At 47.9% G+C, this 20,717-nt stretch overlaps 2 protein-coding genes and 1 long non-coding RNA gene across 6 annotated transcripts; 1 reads left to right on the forward strand and 2 right to left on the reverse strand.

The window, feature by feature from the left end:
• Positions 1–247: 247 nt before the first annotated feature.
• LOC144388734 (uncharacterized) lies at positions 248–3,961 on the reverse strand. Its single transcript, XR_013452955.1, has 2 exons — positions 3,569–3,961; positions 248–3,288 (listed from the first exon to the last, which is right to left on the reverse strand). It is a non-coding gene; the product is annotated as an uncharacterized LOC144388734 (long non-coding RNA).
• Positions 3,642–17,864, forward strand: dcbld2 (discoidin, CUB and LCCL domain containing 2). Of its 4 annotated transcripts, none has more exons than XM_078090176.1 (15): positions 3,642–4,083; positions 6,537–6,709; positions 7,421–7,558; positions 10,743–10,794; positions 10,880–10,952; positions 12,898–13,031; positions 13,179–13,219; positions 13,361–13,576; positions 13,880–14,004; positions 14,778–14,928; positions 15,014–15,163; positions 15,268–15,361; positions 15,449–15,498; positions 15,656–15,790; positions 16,037–17,864. In XM_078090176.1, exons 3-15 carry the CDS (start codon positions 7,495–7,497, stop codon positions 16,444–16,446), a joined length of 1,695 nt encoding a protein of 564 aa, XP_077946302.1. In that variant the 5' UTR covers positions 3,642–4,083; positions 6,537–6,709; positions 7,421–7,494; the 3' UTR covers positions 16,447–17,864. The 4 variants fall into 4 exon arrangements, with proteins under 4 accessions (XP_077946302.1, XP_040057003.2, XP_077946301.1 ...); XM_040201069.2 differs by having other exon boundaries at positions 3,661–4,083; positions 6,537–6,761; XM_078090175.1 differs by having other exon boundaries at positions 4,078–4,307; positions 6,537–6,761.
• On the reverse strand, positions 17,066–20,588 carry tmem30c (transmembrane protein 30C). Its single transcript, XM_040201070.2, has 7 exons — positions 20,052–20,588; positions 19,718–19,834; positions 19,425–19,532; positions 18,983–19,073; positions 18,781–18,912; positions 18,496–18,708; positions 17,066–18,366 (listed from the first exon to the last, which is right to left on the reverse strand). The coding sequence occupies exons 1-7, from the start codon at positions 20,247–20,249 to the stop codon at positions 18,179–18,181; spliced, it is 1,047 nt and encodes a 348-aa protein (XP_040057004.2). The 5' UTR covers positions 20,250–20,588; the 3' UTR covers positions 17,066–18,178.
• Between the last annotated feature and the right edge of the window lie 129 nt (positions 20,589–20,717).

Below are 20,717 nucleotides of genomic sequence, written 5' to 3' on the forward strand. Positions count from 1 at the left end.
ATAGTATATAATGACAAGCAACCATAAAATGGAAACACACACACAGTCATGTTTTTATGATTATTAGAGACATTACATTGACTTAGATTCTGACCCGAACATAAGCATTGCCAGCATAGTCCCAACCCTTGCCCTAACCGTCAACTCACTCTAACGTTGCTCTATTACCAAACAAAGTCTTCACCCTGAAGTGAAATAGTTGACGTAATGGGGATGTGTGTCCCTGAAAAGAAGGTGTGACACCACAAAGTGTAATCGAATTTATTTCACCACAGGTAAAACGCATTCACAACCACAAATGCATCACGTCAAATTTATCTTCCTTGAAGAATGATTATATCCTAAACGTTAAACCCAAACCACAATCCCAAAACACAGGAATTAGACAAACAATGATTTACATGAGTGATTTGCACTTACTGGTGCCCTATACTGGCTCCCAGTGGAGGTGGTAGTTGCTGCACACATTTCACAGGCAGGAGCAGAATTCATTATTTTTTTTAACTTACCATATAAATAAAACTGCAAAAAATGACAAATTAAATCAAACGTTTTCCTAGTCACTAATTTTGTCAATACTGAATGTGAAGATCCTCGAGTCACTTGTTGGCTATTGAACCAGCCAGAGTGCTGCTTTTCAGAGCGCCCCGCGGTCGCTGTCACCATGGAAACGCTCGACCCTTTGGTCACTGTCACAACCGTGGCTGAATTCTTTAAAGTCCGATCCTGTCTTTACAACCGAGTGTGTTGGAATAGCAATCAGCTCCCTCCTGCATCTGTTGACCTCCCCAAGCTGACTGGTCAAGAACAGCTACGTGGTGAGACTCAGAACATTTGCTGGAAATGCCGTTAATAACCTGGTGACATACGGTCTCTGGTAAGTGTTCTGCAGAGGTGTCCATCTGTGTATGAAAGAGGGAACTTTCTTTCTAATCACGTCAGTGAGCAATGGTGTTGGGGTTCAATGACATGGTCATAAAGATAAACGCATTTGCAACGATAGAGAGATAGAGAGGTCCTCAACAAGGTGACAAAACGTTCAACACTAGAGAAGGAAATGAATGAAAGTTTGAGTAATCTTTATAAGCAGTATTGGCATTGTAGTAGAAGTGGGCTGATCAACAATCATATGGTGACAATAAAACTAAGACCCGTTTTGAGTAGCAACACGCGTGTAAACGTGATGAATCCAAGAATGGAGATCGATCGATCATATTCTGCACTAATGTACTATATACTACGTTAAACATCAGTTATTGCACAGAATATTTTCAGTACCTCTCAGTTGCTGTTTGTTTTATTATTTGTATATTTCATTAACTGTTTTGGCCTCTTAATGTGCTTTTATCTGTGGCTTTTCTCATTTCTTTTTTTGTGATTAATTATGTATTTGTGTATTTATATAAGTAGCTGATGCAACACTGCAAGTCATGAAGTACTCGTGGCTTTGTGACGCCCTGCCTTTGCAGTGCAGGGGAGTTTGGTTGTGCCCATTGATTCCTGTTTCTGGATCAGCAGGTACAGACCTGACCATGGCATGTGATAACTAAGCTCCCACTAACTGACTTCTTTCCTCCCAAAAGGCCGCGCCAAGTCTCCAATGGTCTGACGTGGGAAAAGAAAGAAGACATTAGTTTAATTAAAACTGTCACTATCTAATCCACACTCAGTTTGTTTATCATGTGAGTAAAAATCCGAGGCTTATATTAATACAATAGGGAACGGATACTGCTGCATTCGGCCAGAGGGTGAATAAAACCAGTTATAACAGCGTGTGACCACCGAGGGGCACGATCTACTTTCAGCACTCCTTCCTCAGCGCACAAAGCGCTCCAGCAGAGGTCCCCACTGGAACAGTTGATCACGGTCCTGGTAACGACAACTGGTTATTATTCTGTAGACATTATCATCAAATGAACCACTTTAGAGACCCTCAGTGTAGCCCAAAAACACAGAAATGTCTTTTTACCGGAAATGATTGTGTTAAAAGTGAAGAAGACGTAGCAGAACTGAAATAATGGATGAATTTGGACTTATCTGATATAACCATTGGTTTATCCATACATAATGCAATGCATGATAGTGACCATGCAAAACTGTTTTTAAACATTTACGCTTATAATGTGTGATATTTGTTTTGACTCCAACACAACACCACCATAACTGAGACCACATATCTACAGCTGGACCAGCACCTTTCCACAACAAGAACCTTATTATGCTCCCAGAAGCAGCTCAAGAAAAACACAATTAACTGTCATGTATCCTCCTGAAGTCACAGTGAACTGCTGATGGACCCGAGGAAAACGATTCAGCTCCAGAACATGGTTCAATATAAGAGATTTTTACTTGTGAAGCCCAACTAAATAAAACTGTTCTGTCAGCCAGCCCCTTTCTTTCAACGTCCTAAATGTTTTTACATTATCATAAAGATGTTAACTCAATTATATATTTTAACATTGAGCTCATATAAGTGGCGGAGAGAAGTTTCTAAAATGACCTATGATCTGATATAAGTATTTTTACCCAGTCCTGACAAAGTCAACAAAAAGCCAACAATTAGACCCGTTGTAACTTAGTTAATGGTGGATCTTCTGCATTGAGTTCATCGATTAATGCATAATTTAATATCAAATATTTCTCTCTATTCTCGTTAAAAAAAAGCTTTGCGGTTATTAAATGTACCGGCAGGTGTGTCAACACCTTTAACCCGGGTTCTAATAAAGTAACAACCAAGAAACAAACAAAAACTAATTTGAAGAGGAAAATGAAAGGTGGAAAATCTCCAATTTGCTGCAGGGATATTTCACTGTATTCTATATTAGGTGTAATAACGGTCACCTACCTTACCGTATGTTATCCATATTGAACGTGTATGATCATTTGTAAGAAGGCTCTTCAGGGAGGTGTCCTGAGAAGCCCGTCGCGGTGATTATATCGGAGTTCCCCTTGAGCCCTCGTGCGAATGTGTCATAGCAATACAGACAATTCAAAAACAGGCCGAGGGCGTGTGAGAGAACGTAGAAGTGGACAAATTCAGCATGAGTTACTATTTGGCTGCATCTCAGAACACTTTCTAACACCCTCGTGGACATCTGCCTGAAGTAACACAAAGATCACTCTCACACACACATACACAGATGCACACATCCATAACAAAAAATAAAAACCTCTGGATGATGTGACACATTACTCACAGGCTGCAGGCTAAACGTGTGTTTGTTGCCCCGTGTTGCTATTGGTTACTTCTGGCATTTGCTTCCCGTTGAAGCTCCAATCAAGGCTGAACTGTAGAATAATAATAACACGAACATGAAGGTACCCGCAAGTTTGCCATCCAGTCACTAATTAAACAAAGTTGACTTATTCCTACGGTCTCACAGTGCATTTGGTCGCCTTTTAAAATGCATGCAGACCTTTATAAAACAAGAGAAATATTGTACTTTTAAGACCACTACATTTATTCCTTCCTTACACCTTCCTTACTCTGAAATGTCCGATTAATAACTAAAAATACAATCAACAATTAAATTAAGGTGTAAAATTTGAAAAGACTATATTTACTCACCGCTGTTGTTCACTGAGCTCAAGAGTATTTCAACACCGCGATAAAGGATCATTCACGCCGCTGGGGGGACTCGGGTGTGCCGGGGCCGGATCGGGGGGCGGGGCCTCGCTGGAGGAAGTGGCTCCTCGCGGCTCGGACGTGTGTATCTGCAGGACGTGTGTGAGCGCGTGGAGCAGTCACCTCCACCGGGGAGAGCGTCGCCAACCACTGGAGCGCCTCCTCCCACAATCCCCCCACCCCCACCCCACCCCCACCACCACCACCACAAAAAACACGACGAGCGAAACACGAAGAAGAAAAAAAGAGCAAACAACCCGACGCGCGAGCTCGCTCTCCGTGGTCTGTTCCCGTCTCGCCTCGTCCACAGGTTGAAGCGGCGCGGCGCTACGATGCATTCGGACTGCAGGCTGCTACGGGCAGAGCGGTAATGGGGGGCGCGGACCCGGCGGCGGCCGGGGTTCTCCTCCGGGCGATCCTCGTCCTGCTCGCCGCGCGGGGCGGTCGAGCCCAGAAAGGTCGGTGACAACTGGAGCGGCGACACGCGGCCACGGTCGGGTTTTTAAACGGCGTGGACGCGGAGAGAGGCGGCGGGGGGGTTAAGGGATTGTGTTTACATCGGTACTGTCTTCCCGACCTTACGAGGCCCCGCTCGGGGGAGGGCGGGGGGACCGGTGGAGAGGAACCAGGCGAACCGGTTATGGGAGGAAAAAGAAACGTAAAGTAACGACCGCTCGTCCTGGTAGGAGCTCGCTGAATGAACGTTGTGGCGTTTCGGGATTCGTTAAACGTTAAAGACACAGTCTATCACTCGTTGGCCTCCTTCTCTTTCTGTCAATAGTTTGTCTTTTTAATGGAGTCCGGCTGTGCGGCTTGGGGCCTCGTTGCTCGCGCCAGGTAGTTAATAACTTAACGTGAATGTACGTGGGTTTACTGTTGTTTAGTCGCCCTTGAGAGCTGGTTGGCAGTGGATGTGAATCTCTGTCAACACGTGGACACATTTTGTCATAACTAAGATTCGCACGGACAGAAGCGAGTGAAAGAGTCTCCTGGTGTTTTGTGTCATCGTGTGAATCCTCCTCCGACCTCTGATGACCAGAACAGCGCGATGGATTGGGATTGTTGTGATTTTGCATTTTATTTATGTATTTTTAATTTGACGAAGGTAATCCGAACTGTTGGACCTGTTCAGTATTTGCGAGTCAAGGGTTGCGAGGGAAGCAGCTTTTGTTTTTGTCCTGTTCATCTGGACAGTGTCCACCGAGGGGCTCTTGCGTAACTTTAGGCTCCCAGAACCTGCACTCGGCACCCTGAGGCGTGACCGTGTGTTATCTCAGTCCACTGCAGAGGGGACACTCTAACAGACCTCGTCCTCAACTAGTCCGCGGCCCGGTTGTTTGTCTAATGGGATCAATGACCCGCCGGGGCGTCTTCCATTCTTGCTCTTATCTTGGATTGTGTGATTCCATCAGTTTGAGGTTCCTGCAACATGGCCAGATGTTTTTGATATGTTGCCGTGATGCTGCTTTCGTTCCACGGCGGGCTGCAGGGATTTTCTCCAGTGGATTAAGTTCATTTAAAATCCAGATGTCTCCGACTGTCCCGGTTTTCGTCCTTTTTTACCCCAAAATATTGAGTTTGCTCACAAGGCAAAGTAATACTGCAGCTACTCACATTCAAGGAGCTGGAAACAGAATATTTTGGCTGTTCTTTTTTTCTTTTGATGATTCCGAATTGATCGATTGTACAAATACTTGAAGTCTACTACTTGACAAACCCTCTAATATTTTCAGCTCCAATTCAAAGCAATTTACAGTTGTTAAATGTCGTACTCGCAATCAATTTGAGGTTTTTATATCTTGTTTAATGACTCCGCAAATTGATGACAGAAGTTCATCCACCAACCATTTATGGCTGCGTCGCTCTTATCGCCTCGTCTACAGGCGCCTCAGACATCAATTACGTTCTACACTTAACAGATGGAAAGGCCCTTTTTAGTGAGGGCCGTCTCTAATTATACTGTATCCAGTGTAAAGAGACACAAACAAATCCCCAAACGCACAAAGCGGTGCATCTTTGTCTTTATTACACGGCCTGATCCCTTTGTGTGCCAAAGGAGAGCGGCGCTGCTGATTTATTGATGTACAAGAACAAACGTATGCGCTGTGAGGTAGATCCTTATCAGCCAGAGATGGTCAGCAGGAAAACACAAGGAACTGGGGGGGGGGAGAGATATTTGAGATCTAGGTGGGATGTTTCTCTTATCAGCAAATCCAGTGTAGAAAAAAATAAATACTGTTTGAAATATTCAGTATATTAGAATAATATTTCAAAATGTTTGAAGTGTATAAAAAAAATGCAATCAATAAAATCAAGTCAGTTTATGGCAAAAGCAGAAAAGCGTTTGGTTGGTGACTAGTTTTGCTTGTGGATTCCAGCACACTTCATGTAGTTGCATTTATAATATTATTATTATTCAAATTAAAATGCCATGCACAAAAAATTTGAACAGCATCTGCTTTCTATCACGCTGACTGAATGAGGGCTGAACGTTGCATTTACAGCTACGAAAAGCAAGCAGAACACCCGCGTTCTGTCTCTCTCTCCAAGTACTACGGACAACGCACGTCAGACGCCGCTGTCCTGAAGTGACCCGTACGTGAGAGTCACATGGCTTCCAGCCAACGATGATGATGTTGTTTTTTCTGTAGCTAAATTCCAAACAGGGAAAGTCTATGAGTGAAACAGAATCAATCAAACTTATTTCAGACTCAAGGGACAGATAGTAAAAAACAGTAAGTAAAAATAAAGAAATACATACACGGTCACACGTAAAGTACACAGACCTACAAATACCTCGTGAACAGACAACCGTACGGATCAGATTGGACTTTTACTCCGCTTGTGTGCTTTCTCAGTCGTGTCCATTTTTTCTCTCCCTCTCTTAACTGTGTTTTGTGTTGTCCTGCAGGTGATGGCTGTGGCCCCAGTGTGCTTGGCCCCAGCAGTGGGACTCTGTCCTCCCTGGGTTACCCGGGGACATACCCCAACAACACGGTGTGCGAGTGGGAGATCAGCGTTCCCCGCGGCGACCGGGTCCACTTTCGCTTCGCGGAGCTGGACGTCGGAGACGGCAACTGCCAGGTCAGCTACCTCCGCCTCTACAACGGCGTCGGGCCCGAGAGGAGGGAGATTGGTGAGAGACAAACGGACACTCAATGCAGTGAAGAAGGGCTTTTGGTATGGTTAAATAGAAAGAGGAAGCCAGGCTGGATCCTGGCTACAATAAAAAAAGAAAAAACGATGTATGTTTGTGCTGCCTGCAGTGATGCTTAAATCATTTTGACATTAGTGAGTTTACCGAGTTGACTCTCAGGGTTTTTAGGGTATGAAGCCCGTTACTTAACGCTTCACAGCAGGTTGTTTTTCTTTCCTTTTAGCTGTGAAGATATTGGATACGGGGCCAAAACGAACCCTTTGCACTTTTCTCACTGTGATCCTGCAAACATCAAGTATTTGTTTGCACAATTGTCAAGAAGTCAAGCTGCTGCAGAAAGCCGGGTTACTGGAGTGCGTGTAGTCTTAGACGTGATCGAGTCGCTTGTGACACAATGACTGCCGATGAACATTAAGCTTAATGGGACCAATAGATTTAGTAAGTTTTCCCCTTCGTGCCTTTAGCCACGCTACTTCCACCCACCGCTAGACAAGGGTTCTTCCAGCGCCAATACCGTTCATCGAATATATTATTATGTGTTTTGTTTTGTTAAAACTGAGACAAGCTTGTTTGACCGACCCAAATGTCTCTCTCTCTCTGTCTCTCGCTCTCGCTCTCGTTCCCTCCGCATCTCACAGTGAAATACTGCGGGCGAAGTGTGAAGGTCAAAGAGCTGATCGAGTCCACTGGAAACCAGGTCACTGTCCAGTTCATGAGTGGGAACCATCAAGGCGGACGTGGCTTCTACCTGTCCTACTCCACCACCAAACACTCGGGTAAGGCTTTTGTAGTGCGCATGTACCAACACAGTGTTTGGGTGCATTATTCTCCGGATCGCCAGGGGCTGCACGGACTGAAGATGACTGGAGAATCAAAAAAGTGTAACCGGCCCAAATCCCTAAACTGACCTCCGCTGTGCAGATGAGGGATGCTGATTATCTTATTATCTTAAGTCGTATCTCATATTCACAGAGTACTTGTTTGCCTTGTATGAGTCCCGGAGAAGGAAGTAAAGTCTTAGGCTAACATTCCAGCGATGACCACGCTAACGGGAACATGCTTATGATTTATTTCACTTAATTAGTGGGTGAACTTGTTCCACTTAGCACCGAGTATAGCTGAGGTAGACAAGTGTGTCATCTCTTTTGTTTTGTTCAAATACAGTGACCTGGGGTCCGTTTCAGGAAAACTCAATGAACGGAAAATCTGGCTTGTTTGTTTCACAAAGGGAGGTGACTAAAGCTCAGGGTCAGTCGCCATGGTAACTGAGCCTGTGAACATAACTTGGTCCATAGCAGGTTTTCTTCAACAAACCTTGAGTTTCTTTCACCGTCTCCTCCCTCTGACAGCAGCCCAGCCAATCACTAAAGTGTTTTCTCAAACATGGCGCGTCTTTTTCTGGACGATCCTGTTGATGAAGAAGCAGTTTTACTTCGCAGGGTGTTAAACACGTCGGTAGAGAATCAGGCCCCGATTAGATATATTGTCATTTCCAGATGACTACTTGTTTGAACGGTAACGTTTTTCTCCAGTCCATGAAATATGTACATGACCTCACCCGTCCTCATATAACTAACGTCACTCATCGTGGACGTGCTCTCACATACGAGCACCTGCATCAAACGCATTACAGGTTCAATACTGTTGTACCTGTTTTTACCTGCGATATTGTTCTTGTGATTAAATATGAGCACGGGTGTGTATTTCAAGCCTGTGTGTGGTGAATTCAAACAATGTAAAACATGTCATTTTCCCACTGGGAATTAGTAAAACGTATGGATCATGATTAGTGTTGACCCGAGCGTTCACACTCGCCGCACGCCTGCATTAACGACTCCAACTCAATAAGGGTGAAGTACGCCGACCAATCTTTTTGTTTTTGTAGTTGTTGCCATAGTAACTCGTAGTATCGTGGCTCCATTCATGCTGCCTTCATACCGTGGTGGTGCACGCGCTGAGTAAACCTACTCCGAGTTGATTGAACCAACTCTAAACAGCTGTTCTGAAACCCCAAACGCCGAGCTTCCCATCTCAGGGTGAACCAACTCTGAGTTTAGGGTTTGACTTTGTTAAACCTCCTACGTGAAACGGACCCCTGGGGACCATCACCATCTGTGCAGACTTTAAATACATGTTATTATTTCAGGGTAACTTGTGTTTGACTGGTTCCATTCACTCCGAGATCCCATCATGCGTCGCGTTTTAAACTGGGTCCCCTGGCTTGTCGTGCATCGGGCCCCCTGAGGATCTCTACACAATATTTCAGTAAACGCAACACTATGCATTTTGTAAAATGCGGCTCTTATTTTAGTGTCTGTGTTGTGTCGGATGGGGCCGACCTGTTTTACCGGGGCGCAGACGACGACCTTTTCCTTTGATCGTGTAGGCAAAACCCCTTCTAGTGTGAGCACAGGGCCGTGTTGAATACAGAAGAGCGGCACGAGCAGATGTGTTTATATTGCCTCCACTGTGCCGCCTGCGTTTGGCCATATTGGAGGTTTACAGCCCTCCGTGTCTAAGCGCAAAAAGATGATGAACTGCTTTATTGTTATTGCATTGGTGGTTTGCGGTTGTGACTTTCTCACACTCGGCCGCTGAAAGATGGCTATGAGGAGGAGACAGGCCTGTGGACACGGGGACATTTAAGAAAACCGGGTTATTGAGAGAAATGGAAATGATATTTAGTCATTTAAAGACCACCTGCCTGTTAGAAGCTGTTTATTCTTTCTCTAACGTGATGCCATTGCAGAAGTGTCTCTTTAACACGCGGGCCTCATGGCTGTCCCGTCCCTCAGAAGCAGCATTAAGTGGTATTAGCATTAAGTATCGAGTGATATGTTCACCCTTGATTAGTGCACAAATAACATAACGCAATATGTTATTCGTTGTTGTTTAACAGTGGTGAACGCGCTTCCGATTATCGAGGTCTGCCACTCATTATTTGTAAAAGGCTCTTTTCTTGTACGGTTGAACAATGGACGATCCCTTCTCTGAGCGAGGAGGCACGTTTTGCTGTCTGTGCCATTTGGAGCTAAAAACCAATATAGTTGATGATAATCGATGGTACAGATGTAATCCATCTGATGAACAAATACCGTGGCCACTCAGTGCTTCTGTTCCACGGGACACGGAGACCAAGTCCGAAATGCATTTTCTGCTCATTAAGGCTGTAATTGTGACTTTAGCCGGCCGCGCTTTGTGGAAAATCTTTAGATAAACGGATAATTGAAGCCACAAGAAGGTGTGCGTGTGTGTGTGCGTGTGTGTGCGCGTGTGTGCGCGTGTGTGAGTGAGTGAGAGAGAGATGGTTGTGTCTGGTCGCCCCGCTACTACAGAGTCACACAGAAAGGCAAAACAAGTCCATCACATGGACCCCGACTACACCGCCCCTTCAAAGAACCGATGCGTGTCTTTCGTGTCCTGTGGACAGTTTGCACAGCTGAGCCAATCAGTCGCCGTGGCGACTTGTGGGTGTATTTTGTCAGTCTGAGTCACTGGTTGGTTTTCCCGGATAAATGATGTTTTTCTTTTATCTGTTGGCTGGAGACTGACCACCACCGAGGGGGGTTGCGTTCCCAGAAGCCCTCAGCAGCCCGTTGAGCCGGTGTGGTGGGCGGCCTCGCTGCTAAAATACTCGTCAAACACAATTTGACATGTTTGTTGAGCTGAAACCTACTGGACGATTGGGAATATTTGATGTTTTTCTCATTCATGTTGGATGCATTAACCATAAGTTTTGAAAGAATCCTCAGGATAAAAATGGCCCGTTTCCGCTATGAAACGGGTATCGGCGAGCTTCTCTCCCCTGTGCAGTGTGAATGTGTCATGTCGGTTCTTGGAAAGGCTTCTTTGGGAGAGAAACAGGAAGAGAAAATGGGGCTGTGTGGGAGGTGAGGGGGGGGGGGGGGGGGGGCGACATGCAGAGAAACCAGTTATGACACTGTTGGTTCCTCGTTGCAGATCTAATCACCTGCGTGGACAAAGGGACGGATTTCCCCGAGGCAGAGTTCAGGTAAAGAAAGGACGTTTCTGTGTGGATATTTGTGCGCTGGTCGTGCTGTTCAATATTCACGTGCGTGTCTTTTTTTCCCTCTTAGTAAATACTGTCCGGCTGGCTGCTTGACTTCCACAGAGGAGATTTCTGGAACTATGCCTAACGGATACAGAGAGGTGAGGACTTGCACGCGTTTCTTTTGTTAATCCCCTCGTGGTCCCGCTGGCGTCGTGGGCCCAGGTGAGTCACGGTGCCCTGTGGTCCGGTGCTGTTGGGTCGCTGTTACCTCACAGAGTCCAGACTGCCGCCATCAGCTTACTCATGCTTTCGTGGCGCTTCCCAATTGTTTGTTTTTGTTGCCCACCGCTGCTGGTCTGCACATCTTTCTTGTCTTGTCCTTTGGGCCTCTGCTCCAGAAAGTGAGTTCTGCACCGATGACCTCACAGCCCGCCCCCCCACCTCCCCAGACACACACACACACACACTCCACACGGCACGTGAGGTCATGGGCGCCGAGTCTCCGGTTGATGACTTCATGCTCGTAGCTCGGGAGGGGTGTTGCTGGCTGATGGGAGGACAGGGAGGAGCATTGGCTGGGGGGGGGGGTGGGGGGTGCTTTGGGGAGTGAGGTGCCCCACAGGAACAGAGGAGGGGCCGAGGTCAGCGGGTGAAAGGGAGGTGAGATAATAGTTTGGCTGAAAATAATAAGCCTCTAATCCAGTCCAGCTGCAAGAGGGCGCTGAGCTCGGCTGAGTGTGTGTGAGACAAAAAGCCGGAGAGGGTCAGTGAGAGCGAGAGAGACCCTCCGTGTTCACGTGCACACGTCTTCCATGTGCACGGGTGATTGCCTGTGTTTCAGGTGTCATATGATAGTGACTGTGGAGGCCTGTTCCACCCTGTCCAGCGCCTGCAGCTTACTTTCTCTATTCTTTAAAAAAACAAAAAAACCTAAATCTGGAGTTTCTTACTGTGATCAGCGTGCTGCTTTCTCTAATTCCACATACTGTGTGTGTTAGCGCGGTTTCCTCTGTCGGAGGCAGGGCGCGGCGGTTCAGAGCCCAGCGCTGTGTTTGTGTTAGCGGCCTGGTATGGCGCTCTTTTAGGATGTGCCGTTTGCTTTTTGGGGAAGTTGGAGAGTCACGGGACAAGTGTTGATTGCCCGAGGCAGCATTTTACGGTGTGTGTGTGTGTGTGTGTGTGTGTGTGATTACTTCGCTGCTTAGTCGGTCGCCAATGTTTTCCCACAATCGTGTCAGCTGTGAATTCCACCGCGGGTCTTTTCCAGTAATAAAATTCCACCTCACTCGACCAGTTGTTGTTGTTGGTGGAGAAGGAGCTGGCGGAATGCAGCCAGCAGTGAATCATTGCAGCCAGCGACCCTCCGTATCCTCCACACGGAGCGGTGACATAACGCTGACTCATCAGCCTTTTATCTGCAGCGGTCTGCTGGTTGAGGGCTCGTTCTTCGTGCTCACACTCTACGGCAGGAAGCGCTGCCCGCCTTCTAGGAACTGCATCTGCACCAAAGACACAAAAAAAAAGCTTTGTTCCAGATCTTTTAACTCCCAAAGGCCCAGAAGTAGTTGTGTAAAGCGCTCAGTACCGGTAGAGCGCGATGTCTGTCATCATTTGAGCAATATTGTGTAATATATGGTGCTGCTCAGTAAACCTTTAGTTTTAGTCCGATACTGATTTGTTACAACTTACAGGCCGCGCCATTTGGCAATACATGCTTTTTATATTTCAATATTTCTGTCCCAGTCAGCTGCATGTGCGTCGGTGGGTTTCCTCTATAACATCTGGGCTAACATCTGTTCTAAAGAGAGGTGAATCTAATTGAGTTTGTTGATCATGAGGCCATGAAGCCTCCAGGAACGCTTGAGTTGGATGAAAAATGCTACTGCAACGCACGCTGATGATGAGTCCGGGTTGTCATCATTAATGACCCCAAAATATAATAAAAACAAAAACATCTGCGAATCGTATCTTTTTCCAGATCGTCTCAGTTCATCGGACGCGCTTGCTTTAGTCTCCGGCCCTTAGGCCGTCGTCCCGGAAACGGAATGGCGCGTAACCAGCTTGCCCTCATCCCGCCTCTTCTCTCCCCTCTGCCCCACGCAGTCCTCGCCTGTGTGCGTTGCCGCCGTCCACGCGGGCGTGGTGTCCAACGCCGAGGGAGGGAGGATCGACGTGGTCAGCAGCAAAGGCATCCCGCACTATGAGGCCACGCTGGCCAACAATGTCACTTCCACCGGGTAAGACGGAAGAAAAATAAAACCAAGCAAGACATGGTGGAAAATTTGGATTGTTAGAAAACAACTTGAGCGTTAACTGCTCCTATTTGATCAGCCGGTGAAGTCTGAGATGGACCCATGTCTCTTATCCTGCACTTTTCTCCTCAGAGGAACTTTGTCCAACACCCTCTTCACCTTTAAGACACACGGTGAGTTTTCTTACTTTCTTTCTATTTGTGCCTCGTGTTTGACCTTCTAAGTCCGCATCTGTTGTTTTTGAATGGAGCGGTAATGTCGTTTGTGTCGGGAGGGAAACGCCTGATGGTGTGTGTCTGTCTCTGTGCTTGCAGGCTGCTATGGAAGGCTCGGTTTAGAGTCCAGTGGTGTTGCGGACACCCAGCTGTCGGCTTCCTCAGTGTGGGAGTGGAACAACATCCTTGGTGAGGACAGTGTGTGGGCGCCGTCAGGGGCCCGGCTCAACAAGGCGGGGCTGCCGTGGGCGTCTTCTCGGATGGACTCGCAGCAGTGGCTGCAGGTCGATCTCAAGAGGGAGAAGAGGATCACAGGTACACACGCAACTACACGCCATCATGTAAAAACAAACCCTCGCTGTAATGACCCGACACTAAAAACATTTTTTATTTGACCGTGTGCCTTTGATGAGAATCCCTTTCCAACCTCCCCCCTGCGGGAAATTTTACTCATGTACATTCATAAAAAATCCTTATGATCACCTGACTTCTTCTCTACCGCCACCAGCTGGTTATTTGTGGTTAACTATGGACACAGGACGAGCAATGATCCCTCGCTTCATCACCAGGATCTCGTTAATAGTGATATTTCTCGTTCTTCCCATCTGCCTTGTTAAGGTATCGCCACCACCGGCTCCACCCTGAGAGAATACCAGTACTATGTTTCAGCATACCGGGTCCTGTACAGTAACGATGGCCAGCAGTGGTCCACCTACAGGGAAGGGAATTCTTCACAAGACAAGGTAATCCAATCACCAGATCAATGAACCCTGCTTGCTATCTGTAACGTCATGGGCTTTTAGTTTTCCTTCTCCTCCAAATGAGTGCAAATGGACAAACGTGTCACCTTAGAAGACCGCGGGGGCTACGGACTTGGACTGGTTTCCATAGCAACTGGTATTGACGAAGAGATGTTTGTGGCAGGAAGTGAGAGCCTCCGTGGTTTGAGTTAAGTGCTGTGATAGACAAGCCGGGACACTCGGGCATTAATAATGAATGGATATGGATTTAGTGGCCGGGCTGCTGGGATTCTCACAGGCTCTTTGTGCGTGCGTGCGTGCGTGCGTGTGTGTGTGTGCAGACTAATGTGCCACGATAGTCCAGGGTACGGCGATACTGTGAAATAGATATGGTTCGTATGAACGGCACATTCTGCTTGGCTATTCCCAAATAGCGGTGCATTTTCTGATGACGTGTGTGATTTATGGTCCCGGAGATGCACGCCCCAAAGAAGCCCCCCCCCCCCTCCCTGCTGCTCTGAGCTGTAGGGGAAACGTGCGTACTTTAAAAGATGAAGTGAATGACTTGGACCGGCTGCTGCCACGTCACAGATAACAGGTTTTTGGGTGTGCAGCTTTAGGACGCACATCACTGGGCATTTTAAATTATTCAGTGCATTGCTGCATGTACACGGGAGTATTAGCCACAGGAAACGGCTGTTGTTAAATTCTTTCTTCCAATGTAGTTTGGTTTAAATCTGTGGCATTAATAAGAGTTTGTTCCCGTTTATTGGAAGATTTTTCAGGGCAACATGAATTACCTGCACGAGGTGAGAAATAACTTCATCCCCCCGATCGAGGCCCGGTTTGTGAGGATCAATCCAACGCTGTGGCACCAACGAATCGCCCTCAAGTTGGAGCTGCTCGGCTGCCAAAACCCAAACGCAGGTCGGTGGGAGGTCGTCGATTCGCACCGACGCCAAAAAGGCGCGCACGCTCTCCTGCTCGATCCTAAACTCTCTGTTGCGGACAGGACGGGGCAAAGCAGAGCCGAGGTCGAGGGGGCCTCCCCCCTCCCGCCACGCACCACCTCCTGCCGGTACAAAACGACCGCCCCACCTTAACGGAACCACACACACCCCGGACATTAGAAATACCACTATGCCGCCTCACACTGGCAAAGGTGTGTCCCGGTTTTGATTAATAAAAAATAAAAAAAAAGTTATCAAGAAGCTGCTTTGGTCCCATGTGGATGTTCTGAGGTTTGCTGCTGTTCTTGTCTCTCAGATGTGGCTCTGGCAGCAGTTCTGGTGCCCGTGTTGGTCATGGTTCTGACTGCCCTCATCCTGATAGTGGTGTGTGCTTGGCACTGGAGGAACAGGTGTGTGTTCTCAACAATCACGCAAATAAGAGAAAAAAATCCATCCGATAGATTTAGCCTCACTTTATTTTTTCTCTGTCCCGTCAGGAAAAAGAGCTCTGAAGGAACGTACGATCTCCCTCACTGGGACAGCACAGGTATGTAATCTGTCCCCGGCACAAGCGGACACGTCTCCGTCTCTCTGCGCGTCTCTCTGCGCGTCTCTCTGCGCGTCTCTCTGCGCGTCTCTCTGCGCGTCTCACTGCCCGTCTCACTGCCCGTCTCTCTGCGCGTCTCACTGTGCTCCCGCTGCAGACTGGTGGAAAAGCATGAAGCAGCTGCTGCCCTCTAGGATGGTGGAGACGGAGGACGCGGTTCGGTACAGCAGCAGTGAGGCGGGCCGGCTCACGCGGGGAGGCGCTGGACCCCGACTGCACGCTGAACCTGCAGGTAAAAGCCGGTTCCGGGAACCCGGTGGGATTTTTATTGTCAAAAAGCCGCTTTGTTTTAAATCACAGAAATGCAAGTTTCCTTAAGAGTTTGGTGAGTTCTCCCCCACTTCAAATTTTCAATTTTATGGTACAAGCTTTTGTTCTTTCCCTCCTCTATTGTGTCAATTCCTCCTTTTGAATAGAATGTCAGAGCCACAGGCGCCTCACACAATGGCCTAACCATCCCGGGATGCTGTGCTTTCAGAATACGCTCAGCCCCTGGTGAGCGGCGTTACGACGCTGGGGGCCCGGTCCACCTTTAAGCCGGACGAGGGGCCCGACCCGGGGTACTTCGACCCCGACCTGTACGACGCCCCCATCTCACCGGACGTGTACCACGCCTACGCCGAGCCCCTGCCCGCCTCGGGGTCCGAGTACGCCACGCCCATCGTGGTCGACATGGGTTGCCACCAGTCCTCGCTGAACCAGCCCGCGTCGGCGTGCGGTTTCATGGGGGCGGGGCCGGCGTCCCTGCTCCCGCGCACAGACGGCGGCCAGTCGGGGCCGTCGACCTACGACACGCCCAAAACATCCACCGGACAGGTCACGCCCACCGAGGATCTGACCTATCAGGTCCCTCAGAGTAGCATTCAGAAGCCAACGGGCAAGAGCTGAAGAGTCTGGATGCACGTGGCTTTAATCTGCCCCAGAGCCCCCCGACCCCCCTCCTCTCACTTCCAACCCAACAGACGGAAGAAGAGGGTTGTTGGCGGCGGCGGCGGAGGAGTGAACCTGTGAGCTGGAGTCTTGAATGAACACTACCTTCGCCTTAGATTCATCTGGAGATGTCTGTATCGCCTAAATGTTTTTTTCTCTCCCTGCATGGCCACAACCTGCTCGCCACAACAGTCCTATCACTGAAACCACACAGATGAATGTGTTCATGCCGGCGCGAGAGGGAACGCCGACTACTGTTTGATAAAGACTTTGTCCCTGTTCTGTGATCCTAAGTAGTTGTTGCATTGTGTGAAACTGTGACTTCCATTGTTGTTCTTCTGTTACACGCGGAACCAACCGAAATGTTCCCGGTGGGTGACGGCCACCAACTCCAAAGGGTTCTTAGTGAACCAACGGCATTTTGCATTCAGGGCCCCTCGATCCACAGGAAAGGATTCCTCCTCGAGTCGTTTTTTTATTTTTTATTTTCCATGGTACGTCTTTGTCTTACTTTGTTTTAAAAAGCATGACTTGAAATTGTGTATTGTTCGAGTGATCCCATTACTGCAAACTCTCAGATGATTCACTGATATTTATTTTTTATTTCACAACCTGCTGATGCGAAGCTCTTGTTAAAAAGAGAAATAGCCCACCACTACCGTCACTGACTACACCGAGTTAGATTAAAAAAACAATTGATGTGATTCCTTGTCAGAGTATTCTAACTTGAAGAGGCTAATTAGGAAGATTCATTCAAATGGGATTCTCAAAGTGAAGATACTGTCACACGAAAGACCAAATGTTGCCCTTTCCAGTGTCTATGCAATGTTTGTTCTCGGCAGGACCACCTTTCACCGTTGTGCCAACAGCGCAAGTTTAGCCAAATGAACCATAAAGCAGTCTTAATGTGGGAAGAATGTTTTTAAAGGCCTAGTTAGTTGACGCACAGAAAAGAGTGAGATGTTAAGTCTTTTACAGCTGATCGTTTCCTAGTTCTCCGTGTGGAACGTTTCCACTTTGTGTGTGTGTGATCGTCTTGTGTCGACGTGGTGTTTTCTGAGTGATCTTTCCTTGTATCTATGTGCGTGGTAAATATCAGTGCAGTCGTTGTCTGTAGCACCAGCTAGACTGCATTCCTCTGCACCTGTGGTACCGATCTGACCAAACGCACTGTGGCAGTGAAGGAGCAGCTGCTTCAGAACTACAGAATATCCACCTCTCCTGGTGGGGGGGGGGTGCTGTTCACCGCTGTGCCACCAATCACGCTTTGATTGTGATCAATAACCGAGCTCATTTACATACAGAGTTGCGGTGCTCCCTGGAGTTTTATGTGGCTCTCACTGATTGTACAGAGAAATAAAGAGTTTTAAAAGGAACGTTGTCATAGCATTTAAGTACAATACGCCATATGAGACTGTTGCCAGCGGACACGCATACTTCATACCAAGGCTCATTTTACGCATTTCTATGTTGCACGTTAGACATTGACAGTGCATCACCAAAACGGAAGGTATTAAAAACATTGCAAAAGTTCAAGTAAAACCAGACAAAAAGCCCTGATAAAGTTCCAGATATACAACACAATTCCAAATTGGATTTTCATGCTTTTCTCCCAAACCATCACTTGCTGGCATCAAAGTCCACGTCCCTAAAAGAATTGTCTGTCGGCCACTCGTGAGCGTCTCCGCCTTCAATCCTGCATCTTCCTCCCGGTCTTCCCAAACTTGAACCACACCACCGTGAGGACGACGGCCGCCAGCAGGATCAGGCAGCTGGTCACGAGGTAAGCCACCGGCAGGAAGTGGTTCTGACCCCCGAACCAGGTCAGCGTGGTCAGCACCACTTCCTTTCTGCCACGGAAGTACTGCACGGGGAAGTCTGGAAAGCACGAGGTCAAGGCCGAAAAACGGCGGCATCGCAGAGAGAAAGAAGCTGGGCGGAAAACAAGACGAGAACCGGAGGAAAGGGAACACTTGTCCCATCAAAAGACGTGGCGCTGAAGGATACTGTAGGACACGTTGAGGCTGTAGTTCCCTGCAGGCAGACCCTTGGTGAAGGGCGTGGCGGCTCGGCGCAGGACCCCGTAGAGCTTCTTGAAGTTGGGGAAGGCCGCCTCTCTCATCCACACTATCAGGTCGTCGTTGATGAAGCCGTTGTTGTTTGGGCTGAGGGGGTCGAGCTGGTACACGGGTTTGTGCCAGTACGGAGGCGGCGCCGTACCTGTGGGGGTCGTTGCATCAGACGCGACAAATGGCGTGTCACCCAACCCCCCCCCCCCCTCACCCCACTTACCATTAAACACTTGAGCTAGCGTCATGTTGCTGTTCGACGGGTTACGGTACTTGATGTTTTTGTCCGTGTACCAGGCGATGCCCGTCCGTAACAGAGGGACCACTTGGCCCCGATAGTGCAAAGTGAAGGAGTCTGGGAGGAGGAGAGGGGGGGCGGTGAGGGGAAGCGGAGGATGCACGTGCGCCGTCGTGATGGAGCTTACCGTTGAAGATGCTGTTGGCCACGGCACCACAGGGGGCGATGGGGCGGCCCGCTTGGTCCGTATTGAACGGTATGCAGTATGTGCTCGGGTTCTGGTCAGGGAACAACGTGCATGGTGAGAATAAGTATCTAAGCACTGATGTACTATGTGCTGTTAATCAGGTACTGCACTTCTATACAAATGTTTATTTCTTTCTAAGCATTACTTCACACAGGTTTTACATAATCTTTTTACATTTTACAACATCCTTTGGTACATGAAGGAATAACTTCATGTACCTTTTATAAAACACTTTTAAATGCAGGACGTCCCTTTTAAAGATTTATTAACTGGAGTAAAACACCTGATGCTTCAAGCTATCTGAGGGACATTCATTTATGTGTTTTACTTATGTCAACACAATGTTATTGTGATAAATCAGCACAGATTATTGGGGCAGTACCATCAATTTATTCTTCCTTCCAACCATCTGCCCATCATCTCTGGAGTCCATGTATCTGCGGAGGTTCTGATGGAAATTCTGGAGGCCGTAGTAGAAGAAGACGTCTCCCTGAAATGGCAGGAGACGTGCGCTTGTTGACTTTCAGCCTGACGGCCCGCAGGAGGCATAAAAATGTCGTGGGACACGTTTGAAAGAATCATTTTAACAACTGTTCTTGCGCGCTTTTTTTGGGTGCTTGACGCCACTTGAGTAGAACCGAACGTTAAGATTTGCTGTTCGTTAAGAAATATTACCTTGAATGCTTTCTTTATTTCAAAATCCAGCCTGCATTCACAGGGTTCTGCTGCTTTGCTCGCATTTTTCCGCATGTCAAAACAGCCCTTACACGTCCCAGCCTCTGTGTAGTCCAGCTGAAAAGACAAGCAAGAGTCAATGGCGAATAAACTGTTCCTGTCAACAAAACTAGAAACAGAACCTTGGACCTTTGTCACTCCCTCTTTTTATTGCCCACGAGAGGCATTTTGTTTCTGCGTCTCTCATGCGCATTTTTAAATCAAATATTTCCACACATTAAAAGAGCTACTAAATAAAAAGAGTGCACAGTTCAAGAAAGGCCTCCTCACTCACCTTTAGTTCCTGCGTGCCCTGCACGGTGAGCAGCAGCCACACTCCCAGGAACATGCACAGCAGAGCCACCAAGTAGAAGAAGGGCAGCACGGTGTTAGCCGTTAGCATGGGGGACCAGGCAGGAAGCCTCTGCTGTTTGAAAGCAGAGTTGTCTGGTCTCTGAGCCAAAGGCCCAGACCTGCCCTTCACTTTGCCCATCAGAGCGACCGGCGGTCACGGCCAGAGAGACGAACCTCAGCGACAGCCGGAGACCCAAGGAGTGAGGGAGAGATGGCGCCGCTCGATCTTCTCTTCCTGTTCAAAAATGTTTTTTTCCCAGCAGGCTTTGCGGGGCCGGGGGGTGACTGTTGTGGGCTGTTACTCATTAACCACAATCCCTCACTACCTCTTTCGGTTTTCTCTTACTTTCATTTGTCTTTGTCTTTGTGAACACAGGTCCGTGTTTGTTCACATCTCAATGTCACAGACGTGTATTTATTGAGTAATATATCTTTATTTGAATATGAGGTCAGAGGTCAATCTTTGTTCTGGTCCGAGCCCCCCCCCCCTCGAACTACATTCAAACGCTCAAAAGGCTGTTATGATGAATGGGACTCCCTCGTGGGCACGTCAACTGATGACCTCACACTCTCAGGAGGAGGGACTTCAAGGTCAGACTAAACAAAC

This window comes from Gasterosteus aculeatus, chromosome 16, assembly GCF_964276395.1.
Source record: "Gasterosteus aculeatus chromosome 16, fGasAcu3.hap1.1, whole genome shotgun sequence".
Classification (NCBI taxonomy): Eukaryota; Metazoa; Chordata; class Actinopteri; order Perciformes; family Gasterosteidae; genus Gasterosteus; species Gasterosteus aculeatus.

Excerpts from the sequence above, each read along its gene's own strand:
- dcbld2 (XM_040201069.2), top strand. The coding sequence starts at position 3,996 with ATGGGGGGCGCGGACCCGGCGGCGGCCGGGGTTCTCCTCCGGGCGATC. Across the intron at positions 13,032-13,178 it reads AACAATGTCACTTCCACCGG|AGGAACTTTGTCCAACACCC; the intron begins GTAAGACGGAAG and ends TTTTCTCCTCAG. Across the intron at positions 15,791-16,036 it reads ACTGCACGCTGAACCTGCAG|AATACGCTCAGCCCCTGGTG; the intron begins GTAAAAGCCGGT and ends CTGTGCTTTCAG.
- tmem30c (XM_040201070.2), bottom strand. The coding sequence starts at position 20,249 with ATGGGCAAAGTGAAGGGCAGGTCTGGGCCTTTGGCTCAGAGACCAGAC. Across the intron at positions 19,533-19,717 it reads AAATAAAGAAAGCATTCAAG|GGAGACGTCTTCTTCTACTA; the intron begins GTAATATTTCTT and ends CTGCCATTTCAG. Across the intron at positions 19,074-19,424 it reads GAAGGAAGAATAAATTGATG|AACCCGAGCACATACTGCAT; the intron begins GTACTGCCCCAA and ends TTCCCTGACCAG.